The sequence below is a fragment of the Larimichthys crocea genome, chromosome IV (assembly GCF_000972845.2).
Source record: "Larimichthys crocea isolate SSNF chromosome IV, L_crocea_2.0, whole genome shotgun sequence".
NCBI classification, from domain to species: Eukaryota; Metazoa; Chordata; class Actinopteri; family Sciaenidae; genus Larimichthys; species Larimichthys crocea.
The window spans coordinates 2,814,372-2,826,945 of NC_040014.1; the positions used below are offsets into that span (position 1 = coordinate 2,814,372).

The 12,574-nt window shown below is 42.3% G+C and overlaps 1 protein-coding gene across 4 annotated transcripts in view; it reads left to right on the plus strand.

Annotated features, from left to right (window-relative positions):
* The first annotated feature begins 3,278 nt into the window (after window positions 1-3,278).
* rxraa (retinoid X receptor, alpha a) overlaps window positions 3,279-12,574 on the plus strand; it is a 103,749-nt gene continuing 94,453 nt past the window's right edge. Inside the window, exon 1 of one of the 4 annotated variants that reach the window (XM_019271559.2) lies at window positions 3,279-3,788. In XM_019271559.2, the coding sequence (XP_019127104.1) occupies window positions 3,761-3,788 (28 nt within the window). In that variant the 5' untranslated portion in view covers window positions 3,279-3,760. The remainder of the gene's footprint in view (window positions 3,789-12,574) is intronic. The other 3 variants (XM_019271558.2, XM_019271561.2, XM_019271560.2) reach the window with 3 other exon arrangements.

The window sequence follows — 12,574 nt, forward strand, 5'->3', positions numbered from 1 at the left end:
CTTAAAAGAAGTCTTCTGACCAAAAAATGATATTTCTTGCAAAGTTTCCTCATGGTTTACAGAGCGACTTTGGAAAATGTGGAACATCCGTACTCGCAGTAGTTATGCGCTCCCACAGTTTTCCTGTGCAATGAGAGATTATTACTCATGTTTCGGATGCACTCAGTTTTGGTTTTATGACCAAATAAAGTGGTTTAGATAATCAGGCTATAATGTGGTCTCAAACTGTTCAGCATGTATTCCAAAGTGGTCTGCAAAAATGTTAAGTATGACTAAGCCTATTTGACTTGTATTTAATGTGCTAAAAACATAGACTGGTATGGCTCTTTTATAGTTTTCTGGAATTTTAGATGAAATAGCCATGTTTATGACCATGTATGTGCTTCTGTGTGTGTGGCGGTCCCTCTTCCTGCCTCTGTGTGCGTCTCTGGCGTTCAGTGTGTCAGCTCTTGTTGATTTCCGCAGGGGAAGTTGCCTCAGTGCTATCCTCAGACAAAGCCCTGACCCTGGGGTTAAGGAATGTGAACCCGGGGCTGTGACGATCAAGACCTTCCCTCGGGGCGGACAATGCTGAACACCTCAGCAAACGCCCTAATGATCTCACATGCTTTTGTGTTCCTCGGAGCACACCTTTTTCCTTAGCCCTCAATCATGTCCACGTTGGAGTGGAATCAAAAGTCAGGCATTTCCTCCAAATAAAAAACAAATTAACTGTGTCCGACTACTTGCTTTAAGTAGTTTCCTCTATTACGTTAAGAGGTTTGGCTTAATATGAAGTTTGAAAAAGTTGGATACCAGTAGTTCTAAAATGATTCGTTGATAACTGTAAGCCATTTATCAAGAGAAACAGTCACCTATTGGCTGGTTCTAGATTCTTGAATTGGAAAACTATCTGTTTTATATCATTGTAAAATTGAATACTGAGTTTTGGACTGTTGGCTAGACGTAACAAACTATTTCAAGGTGTCACCTTAGACTCATAGACTCATAGCATATCCCACTATTTTCTGACCTTGTATTAACTAAACAATTGAAAAAAATTGTGGTGTATATTTACCCGTACATTCCTCAAGACTGGAAACCATTGTCATTGCCATTGAAAAGAGGCCATAATCGTTTTTACGGATGAGCTTGTTGTGAATGGTCAAAGTACAAAGGAGACCAAAAGGCCCTTGTCTCATTTATCACCCACTTTAAGAGAGGGAGAAAGAGGAGGAGGTTGACTGTCAAAGCCACCATAGCGGAGTGTATCGTGACGGTGGTCTCCAATCCCCGGAGGGCACCAAACGCATTGCTTAAAGGGGAGAAAAAACAGAAAAAGAGTAAGAAAAAACTGAGCCTGGAGATATCGCAATTAAGAGTTAAGTATAGACTTGAGAAGCTCCGCATTTAGAGGTGTGAGACGTCAAGGAGAGCCAAAACAGCCTCCAGAGAATTTATATGGATGGAGGTGAAGGGTCAGACCGCTATTAATCATGGCCCAAGTTGAGGATTAAATAGCTCGTTCTAGCGGGCAGATGAGAGAACCCGGCGTGATCGAGGTGTTTAAAAAGGCCGTGTTGTGTCTGTCTTCTATTACAGAGCAAAAGGCCCGAGGCAAGACAGCCTTCTGAACCGAGGAAGAATAGGTTGTCCAATCGCTGCTCTTCCCTCCCTACCTCCCCCCCTCTGATGAGCATTTACCCTGCCACTTAAGTCACTTAACGTTGTCGTGCTAACATGACATTGTCTGATGATTGATAATTGTTTTCGAGGAAGATACAGAAAGGAGATATTCGGAGAAAAGCAGGGCCTTGTGTGGAACGATCAACCGATCCGAAAGGGCTCTTTTTTTTCTCTTCTCACAAACATTAAATGCGCACACACACACAGACACACACAAACACACACACACACACACACACACACACACACACACCTTGAATCAGTGCCCAGTCAGATTTAACTTTTCTCTTTTTTTTTTTTTTTTTTTTTTTTTTTGCACAACTGCCTTTGATCTTTGATGTGCCATGCATTGCATTAATTATGTATCTCGCCTCAGTACAAACGTGGCGAACACCTTCAAGTGCTTAATAGGAGCAGGCTTATCACAGGGACCTAGAGGATGGCTGCAGGAGATGTATATATACACCACATCGCTCCTATATGCACAGCATAAGGGATTTTTTTTTTTTTTATAGTATGGGGGTAAATGTAAAGCCTGCATCTGTAGTACTCTCCTTCAATCTGGGCCAAAGAAAGGGACATTTTTCACTCTCCTGAAACATGTGCCTCCTGTGTGTGTGCGTGTGTGTGCATGTGTGTGTGTGCAGGACTGAGTGCTGAAAGGGAGAAGGTGCACACAAGATGGATGCGGCTTGAATTAGGAATAAACTGTCATAGCCAGAGCTAGACACAGCAGCAAGAACAATGGCAGAGATCTGTAACTAGCACCACACAGATGCAGGGAGAGTTATGCAAATTGAGCGTGTTGCCGCTCGCTGTAAAGCTAGCCAACGTGGGCTTATGTGAATCAACTCTGATGCATCTGCAATAAATTCATAGCTTCTTTCTTTCTCTCTCTCTCTCTCTCTCTCTTTTGTGCCATGTTGGCAGATCACAGTGAATTTGGTAAACATTAACAGATGTAGAATTGGGGGAGGGGGGGTTTGAGAAAGATATTGATATTAACATATTAGCTTGCACAATAGTCTCGCTCTGAATTGACTTTAATTTTGTTGTTTTACCCAATATAAACACAATATCTCATTGTTAGGAAGGGGTTATGATCTCCAGTTTCAAGTTGCACCAACTTATTTACAAGTTGGCAACAGTAAGAGGACTGTTCATAATTTATTTTTTATTATTGTGCCTGTTTCATTATAAAAAGTACTGTGTTTTTGGACTTGGAGACACGCCAGAGGCAGATTTAGATCTCTTTGTGATGGACAAAGGTTTTCACCACATCTGGATCCGAGTGCACAAAACATTTAGGTTTTCATTTAATAAATACCAAATATGCATCCAGGACTTGAGTGTCTGGGATTTTTTTTTTTTTTTTTTTTTATAGTTCCAGACTGATAAAATGCTATCAAAGTGCAGTTTGTTTTATTTTATTGATGTTGTAGCAGAGAGATAGATAAGCTAATTGCAGATGCAGTTTGAAACATCTAGCCAAACAGTCCTGGTTCAACAGATGTGACCAGGTTAAAATAACAGGAGATAAGCAGTGAAAAGAGTAAGTAGCTGCTCAGCTGAAAAAAAAAGCAAAAAAAAGCGGCTATACGCGTGGAAAAGAACTCTACCTGGAGGAAATCTGTAGACACCCTGGATCAAAAGTGTTTTCCTCTCCTTTTTTTTGTGCAGTTCATTTCAAAGTTCTCCACGAGTCTCTTGCTTGTATCAGTGGCGTCGCTGCAGCTCGGTCTACGTTGGTGGGAGTACCCCCTGCACAGGTCCCCTTTTGCAGTGCGGATCCAGTAGTTGGAGTTGTTGTACACACCGAAGCACGAGAGAGAGGAGAGAGAGGAGAGAGAGGAGAGAGGAGTGTGAGCGCAGCAGCTGAGTGAGCAAACAGAGCTAGAAACATTTAGGTTATCTTCCGAGACTATCAGACCATCGACCTGTCACTTTTACCGCTTCGAGCCAAGTCTACTTGGAAGAGGACCACATCAGCAGCAGCAGCAGCAGAAGCAGCGACCTGGTCTGGTCTGCTCGAGCCTGTGCAAAACTCCCAAACGCGGTCGTCTCAGCTGGCATGAGCTAACCTACCAAGGCAGACATGGAAACCAAACCATTCTTGTCATTGGGTAAGTTTTGTTTGTTTAATGACAAAGCGTTGCTCTGTGTAAAATATGTGTTTGTTTTTTTTATGACTTTTCATAGTGTGAAACGTGTCCTCGCGCTGTGTGTGTGTGTGTTTTTTTTCTCTCTTTTGACAGCGCGTGCGTGTTGCCAAAATGCATCAACATGTTCAGAGCTGTGAGCGGACGGTGTCTTATTTAATATATATATTATTTTACCAACGTGGACCGGCAGCTTTAACCAAAAATAAAGCCAGATATAATCATGTCTACTCTTTGAGCTGATGACATCTCGCTCGGGATAAGCTGCGCGCGTAGCTCGCGTGCGCTGCAGTTTAAATGTACGTTAATTTAAAACTTTTTTTTTTTTTTTTTAAATTTGACCGTAACTTTGGCTCGTAAAGAAAAAAAAAAAAAAGCGCTAAGCTGTTGTAAGTCTCGTTACCCGCGGGAACGACTCGATCGGCACATTTAAAACAATATATATATATATATTGTAGAAACAGTCAAAAATATTTTTTACAACTTATTTTTTTTCTTTCTTTTTCTTTTTAAACTCTTTCAGCATGTGTACGCTAACATGTGTATGCGTTGTGTGTTTGCTCAAAGTCGTCTGGTAACTTTTTTTTTTTTTTCAAAATAAGCTTGTTTCTCACGTGACTTTCATGGTTTAACTCGAGGCTATATTTGCTTCCGTTTGACTTTGAATGTCTATCTGGCGAGAAAAATAAATAAAAATAAAAATAAACCAAAGCAAGCGTTTTAAAGATTGAGATTTAAACTTGTCTGCTATGACTTTTTTGTCTCTGTGCTCACAGCAGACCTTAGTGGCAGCCTCTCATCAGTTACAGGTGACACAGGTGTGGGATAACGGCTCTAGGATCTGTTGTCATGTCTGAGTGTTGAGCAGGTATTCAGTTTGGCACTTTGTGTGTTTTTCCTAAGAGAGGAAAGTGGCAACATTCCCATTCAGTTTTCATGCTTCATTTTTATTTCCACCCAGAAAAGCATAGACTCACACAGCTGTTCTAATTTCCAACAGTAACACAGGATATGTCCTAATTTTATTTATGAATCGCTCTGTTTTCAAAGCATTAAGTTCAATTTTTTAATAAGGGATCCTTTTTTTTTTTTTTTTTTAATTCCCAGTTTAAACACACACGCATGGTCACACAAGCGCACACCACGCTGTAAATGATTAATGCCGAACGCTACTGTAAGTTTGTCCAAGTGAACAGAGCGGACCCTTGTCCCCTGTAGCACAGATACAGCTCAGAGCTGCAGGCGAGCCCTCTTATTGTGTCTGCGTGCTCTTTCATGAGGGCGTCGTGTTACACCTCGACACGTATCATCAGCTGCCTGGATGCACCGAGGAGATTCATGGGGGACTTCTGAGACGCCGGGGCGGCTTTCTTCTGTTACAGACCCTGCCTCGCCGACACTGTCACCACAACGGCCTTTATGTGGCTTTCCCCAAAAATACGCTTAAACTGCCAGTGTTGCACACACTAGCAGGCTGTTATTACAGGTGCACTGTATTGTGTGTCCACGCTGAAAGTGATTCAAGTTTCAAGCCTGTCTAAATGTACACCAGAGTAGCCAATGCAGGCACTTAAACAGGAGGCCTATGTGGTTGTTGGAAGGCTCAGCCCTCAATTGTTTAAATAAGGAGGAACACTTTTTTTTTTTTCTCTCCCAGCACTGTTGGCTCACATCTTTTCCTCATGCTGGATCAGCATCTTTTTCATCCCCTATAGTCTTAATCTGTTGGTCCTGAAATCACCATTTCTATTTAAACTCGCTCCGTCAAAGGTTCACTTGATTGTTAATTGGCCACTTCAAGGGCGCCGCTATCTGCGAAGTCCTTGAACGTATCGATTAGCCGCTTACTCAAGTGTAATTATCCGTCGTGCCGCATTAGAAATTCTGACATGCAACTGTTTGAAATGACAGCCAGTGCATTTCGCAATTATAGATCGGTTGTTGGCTGTGATGACGATATCCGCCCCTTTGGCACTATATTTCTCAGCGCTCTATGGTGATGTGCTGCCTGATCCCACCATCAACCATCACTCCCACCCCCTCCCGACCACCTCCTTATCTGACATTAAGCTGTGAAGACTGAAGGGATGACATTGAAAGGAGACTGTGTCCTTTTGTCATGAGCAGTATGAGGCCGATCATGACAATCTGTCAGTGAATTAAACAACGTGGCTGTGGAAGGAAAGAACGTTGCTGAGACGAAAAGCCCCTTTATCCCCCCCCCACTCTAAGTCAGGTGATGTGTAGGTATTGATTTTCTGTTTGGTTGATTGTTCTGTGGCAAATATGTCAGCACCTAAGTAGTTCTCCTTAATGAAGTTTTAGCTGTTGAATGTTGCACATGGTTGCATTGGTTATATTGATTTATTGAGGTTTCCTTATCAGGGCTCTGTGGATGGACTGGCGGCTTTACAATCTGAACATACTGTATAACACAGAGATCAATTTGTGCAATTTAAATAAAAATCGACCAGACTACACGTAGACTCCTGTGTGAAATGTACATTTTGTCATTCATAATTCATCGATTAATAAAGCTGTTTATGTTCAGGAGGTGTTTTCCAAAATACATCAACAGTTTTCTTTAAAATGACCTCAAACTTAGTGTGACAGATGTTTTGTGCTATAGAAATGTTTCACGCTGACCAGCGTTGAAACTCCACAAGTTAAAATTCCATGAAACCTCCTCTTTTGATAGATTACAATTAATTGAACACTGCTGAAAAGTTCCTGTTTAACCACCTGCTACAGAGGCGTGTGTTGTTTCTCCTTAATTCAGTGGAACTAAACACTGTGGTGATTTCTGTTCTGGGGAACATAAGGTACCCCTGAGCATACACACTCTGTCTCTCTCACACACACGCACGCACAGACGCTCACTCCCAAAATCAATGAAGTTCATGGTCTTTGATGAGAAAGTGAGATTCATGTGGTGTGTGTGTGTGTGTGTGTGTGGGAGAGAGAGACTGACATTCCTTTTCTGGCAGTAACTCAGGAACAAAGGTAATACAGGGAAAGGGTATGTGTCTGCCCGGGAGGGGTGTGTGTGTGTGTGTGTGTGTGTGGTGGGAGTGGGCTGGTGGAATTACACCGCCAAAAGCATTTGGCCAAGTTTGTCTTTTACAGCCGTCCAGTTTTGTGTTCCTGATGTGATGCTTTTGCTCCCCTTTTGAGAAAAGGGGCTGCAGCTGTCATTTTTATTGGAGGAGTTTTATAGCGAGACTTAATGGCTTAAAGTGACAGCTCGCTCTCCCTCTCCTTTCTCTTTTTTTTCCTCCTCTCTCCGTCTCACCCATGAGGCCTTTAACTCAAAGCAAATCAAAGAAAATTTGCTCGCCTTCTATGTGCCCACCCTCTGCTTTCCCACCCCTCGCCACTGCCAACATCCAAAGCAAACTGTAAGAAGAGAAGAAAAGATTTATGCACCAATTATGAACACTGCGAGAGTGTGTTTTTTTAATTACAGCAAACTGCGATGAAGTGTAGAGCCGTGTTTTGTTTTCTTCATGGAACAGGCTATCTCTGCTGATCAGTATTAAGCACTAAGTGTTGGCTTCAGATAAAACAGCGCATATTTTAGCCTGTCATGCTCTCTCCTCTGCAGCCCACACTTGTTTATGTTCTAAACATAGTGCGAATCAGAAACTGCTGGAAGCCTTTTTGATGCACAAATCATCGGTATGACTCACAGTCTCGTTAATTATTTGTGTAAGGAGCTCCTCGCTCGCAGGAGGTCTTTATTGATAACGGCCGCACTGAACTTTGCACCTCAGACCTTGACCTTTGCTCCTCATGTGCTCGATCATTTCAGGAATTTGCCTTTGGCGTTCAGTCTGTCGTTTTAAAAGTGTTTAAAGACAGTAGCTTGTAGTTTTTTTCCTTTGTCTTTCCTTCTGTGTTAGTCATCCTTTTTATCTGCCTTCCTTTTTTTCCTACCCTGTATCAATCCTTCTTTGTCTGTGATTGCTCAATTTATCATTTGCAGTGATTCAACATTGGCTGAAAGTAAAGATTAGTCAAAATGTAGTCTGTGAAAAACCAAAAAGTGTCACAAGTTCCCAGAGGTGATGTCTTTACACTGCTTGATGTAGTTGATCCCAGAACCTAAAAATGTTCACAGAAACAAAAAGTAGCAGAACCTCCCACTTAAAAAAAAACGCTAAAACCAGGGAGCGTTTGGCATTTTTGCCTGATGGATAATCAACCATCCAATCTTTCCAGCAGTAATTCACACACAAAGTTTAGATTTGCACAAGCTTGCTTGTTACTGTGAACACTTTCATTAGTGTTGGAATCATCTGAGCACCATTAGTCTCAGGGTTTATTGCAGGTCCTCCGAGGGTCTGAATGGCTCTTCTGCGGGCTGGCGGTATTCAGGGTGCGTACAGCCACTCTTTTGAAGTGGAAACGTAGTCTCTGTGGGGAATTGACCAGATCACACTCATAATTCGCAATGAGAGGAAGGTCGGTTTGCCCTACTCTAGCCAGAACTCTCTTCTTTGTGTTCTGTGTGCAGAAGGATGGGCGGTTCTGAGATAGAAAGTAGCAATATGAGTAAGAAAGAAATGAAAAAGAACACTGCATATTGTAGTTGTGATTTTAAAACCCTGCCAAGAAAAGAAAAGAAAAAAAAAACAGTAGCTGTCAGAGGCTAACTATCCTCTCTACTCCTCCGCAATCCTCAAGTTGGCATGTTTTCAATAATAAAAACAACTGTCTCTTCTTCTTCTGTGATCGTGGTAATGCCTGGAAATATCTTGGCTGTTTGGCGGTTATGATGCGTTTTGTAATTAAGTTATGAGCACATAGGCTTTGATGGGTATTCGCTGGAGAGGCATGACGAATCGAGCGAATCCTAGATATGTTATGCTCCTTCATGTCATTATGTTTCCTTATGCCCACATTTTTTTCCCTCCACACTAATTATAATTGGCCTCAATGAGAACCAAAGATAAAAATAATATTTAAAGAAAAGTTGATCTATTTCACTTGAATTAGCCGTGCAAAACAATGCAGCCGGACTGATTCTGCATCCAGACAATAGGTCACAGATGTAAGATTAAACCACAGCTGTTTATGGCTTCACATGTTGTAATTATATGTATCTGTTACGCCGGGTGCGATATCATCAGTGTGTAACATGATCAAAAGCCGCGATGATGTGTTTGATGTTTCTGCACTCCTCAGAGAAAGAAAAAGGAATAAGATTGTGGACTCCCAACTGTGAGCTTGTTTCTGTAAAACTGTATATTCAGGTGTATACACAGTACTCTCCCCGTCTTTTTCATGCACACTTACTCACAACACCCCGCGTGTGTCTGTGTGTATGTACATGTAAACACTCCGCCGCCACAGCAGAAACAGAGCGAGGTAATTAAGACCTCGTCTCTCTCGCCGCTCCGTCGCAGTTTCTTTTCGAGGTCACTGGGAGCGCGAGGAGGTGTCCCAGTGTGCCTCCCGCCTTCCTCCCCTCCTCACCACCACCACCACCACCACCACCACCACTACCACCACCACAAGTTATGTTTGTCTGTCACCTTGCCAGATGGCGGGTGTGTGTGTGCAAGTGGATGGGTGTTTGGGTGTAAGCAGAAGGCAGCAGTTTTAAGAGCAGAGGGTGAAGGTTATGCGCATCTACACCTGCACGCCAGCAAACACTTTTTTTTTCTTTTTGACTGCAGTCAAGTAGCTCTAATGACCATAATTCCACATATCAGATGAGTTGCTAGCGACTTCTTTTTAAAGATTCTAAGATTTAAGATAGCAGTTTGGATGTAGATAATGAACATTTGTCCTAATGCTCTGGCTTACACACTGTTTAATGGAAGCTTTGTCATCATTATCATTGCGAGTGTTTTTGTATTTACAGAAGAAAGACGATTTTAAACAAAGTGGTTCGCCAAAGTACACCTAAAATTGGCTAAGGATAACCCCCATTTTTCTTTCCCCAGTCAGGTAGAGGTTTGTACTGGCACGAAAATGATATCCAACCCCAGTGAGCCCTCTTCACGCTGCCAAGGTCTGGACCAGTCCCAGAGCCTCGGAGCTGAAATTCAGTTATTTTTTCTTGACAGAGAAAGACACGCTTGCTTTGAACACACAGAAAGGAGTTCATACATGCAAATATAGCATATATGGGGCACACCTATAATATATATTTAACTTGGGACATTGAAGAACATGGTAAAGTGCCCTGTGGACACAGAACAAATGGATCCTATAAAACCCAACGAGTCAGTTATCTAAGGTAATGTTTTCACTCTCCAAATATTTTCAGGCAAACTGCAGATAACCTGATTATGATATTTGCCATCTGGCACATGGCCAAATGAACCTGGCACGACCACGGGTTGTAATGAACACGTCTTCCCAGAAAGTGTGTTTCAAAAGGTCTCTTTTCACAGACCTTTTCTTTCTTTTACCCGTGCATCCATTAGCTTGACATGCCAACGCAAGGAAAGGTGTGTGTATGTCTAAAGTAGCATTAATGACATAATGGTGTTGATTTATTGAATGAGTGATGCAGTCACAGCTGCGATGAGATCATGTTCAGCTCCTTTTATTAGAATTTAATCTTCATTTTCGAGAAGATTCTAAGAAAATGGCATCAACCAATCAAAAGCACTGCAGAGGTTTGTGTATACAGCTCTTCACCTCCACAACACGATGCTACACTCGCTTGTTAAGAGCAAATAAGCAAACATGCCAGTTGTGTCAAAGCAAGTGTGTCTGTTTACCTGACAAATGTATCATTGGATGTAATAATGGCTACTTTTCGCGGGGTGAGAAGCAGGCAGTCAAAATAATGAATGCCGGCTTATTAGCTCCTGCTGCCAAGCTGCTATTAATGAATAGCCATTTATAGCAACCATAGCTGCAGAACTATTACATTGCTGGTAGTAATACTTATACAATGGCAAGCTTTTATCATGCTCCTGTTTCTGTAGTGACTGTTGTGGTCAGTACATGCCTGCACAGCTCTGAAGCCCCCTGTTTGCATTAGTGTTTGTCACTGAATTTCTGATTTCAGCATAAATGCTCCAAAACAAAATCACATTTTTTTTTTTGCTATCTTGCAAGCTGTCATTAGAGTTTTTGGTCTGCTTCATTTCAGAGATTGTTCCCCTTTCAGTTTTCCTTTCCTCTGAGTCAGCCCTTAGAGGGACTGAGGACTATTGTTCAACCCGATATCAACTAGTATTTCCAGATCTTATGAGAGCAAGCTCTCAAGACACAGCGTGTTAGGGTTAGGGTCAGGGTAAGTTTTCTTTGACTTGCATGTCTTTGTCGCAATAAAACAACAGTATTTAATTTGCGACTGTGTCGGTGGCGGAGTGGCCCTTTTTTTAAAAAACAGTCTGTAAGATTAGAGGCTGTGACTGTAATTATGATAAACAGACGATCCATTACAGGAGCTACCAAACAGTCTGGATTACTGATGAGATGGAGGACACAGAAGACGCAGGTCCTCTCAGAAATAGATACAAACCATAAATACACATGTGCTTCATAAGTTGTAGCTCTCAAATTATTTTCACAAATTACCATGCACGAGAAAGAGCAGAGAAAAAAAACGATGATATGTGAGATAACAGGGTTCCTCTGTGGGTTTTTCCTCTGCCTGCAGTATAGAGTAAGAGTGATTAACTCTTTGTTGATGCCTGCAAGTCTAGCATGTTCATACATCCGCCTAGACTGTGGTCCCTAGGCCTCAACACATACACACACACAAGCACACCTGTATGCATGTCTACACACACACACGCAAGAGACACGTGCGCACATACAAACAGTTTTCCCAGAAGTCTGGAGGGTTTTGTCACCTATGTTTAGACACCTTGCCGCGGCCGTCTGGTTTTAGGAATGTTCTCAACGGCAGGAAGGTGGAAGGGTGTTAAGGACAGAGGAGGAGGGGCTGTCTATCTGGAAAAACAACAACAGCAGCAACACGGAAACCTCTTGATATTGACAGCTGGACACACTGCACCGATCATTCCACCTTGAAGGACCCCGCACACAACAAAAATGAAAAGTGACATCTCTGCTCGCGCCGTTTGTAACTGGGCGACGCTTAGTCGCGTAGACTGCTATTCCCTCCCTCGCTCTGCCCGCAACATTTAATCTAGTTCAACTTTTTATTGCCCCAAAAAGGAAATTTGCTTTGCAGACGGGTTTTGCAATAAAATCACACAGTACAGCCTTGTAATGCAAAACATAATATTAGACAACAATGAAACACATAGTGAATTGGTCTAGTATAAACCCATGTTGACCATGGTGGAGCACCACTACTTCATCACTGAGAGGAAGAAGGCTGAATGAATCCAGAAAGCAAATTGAGGGGTGACTGAGTTGCCTTCTTTCATATCGGCTATAGTGTTATGTAAATTGTAGAGTCCTAAGAGAGTTGTAAAACTCTCTGACATAATGAATTTGGAAATCCAGCGCACACGTAACCCTGTGCTCTAAATATTCTTCTTCAATCCATGGTTTGCGCTTTTTTTGGAGAAGAAAGTTGAGCAACTAGGCTTCCTTGACAGACAGAGACAGGCAGGCGCTGGTCATGTCTTTGTCATCAGCCTTCTGCATACCAAAGTGCTGACAGTAGCCTGCACAAACGGCTCTGACAAGTTCAAGTGTCACATTTAGGATGCTTTCTTCTGCTGCAGTCCAGAGTGCATGGGAAACAGGAGAAGGCTGCAGATTAAACAGGACACGTCTGAGCCGTGAGTTGTTTGGCGGAACAGGAC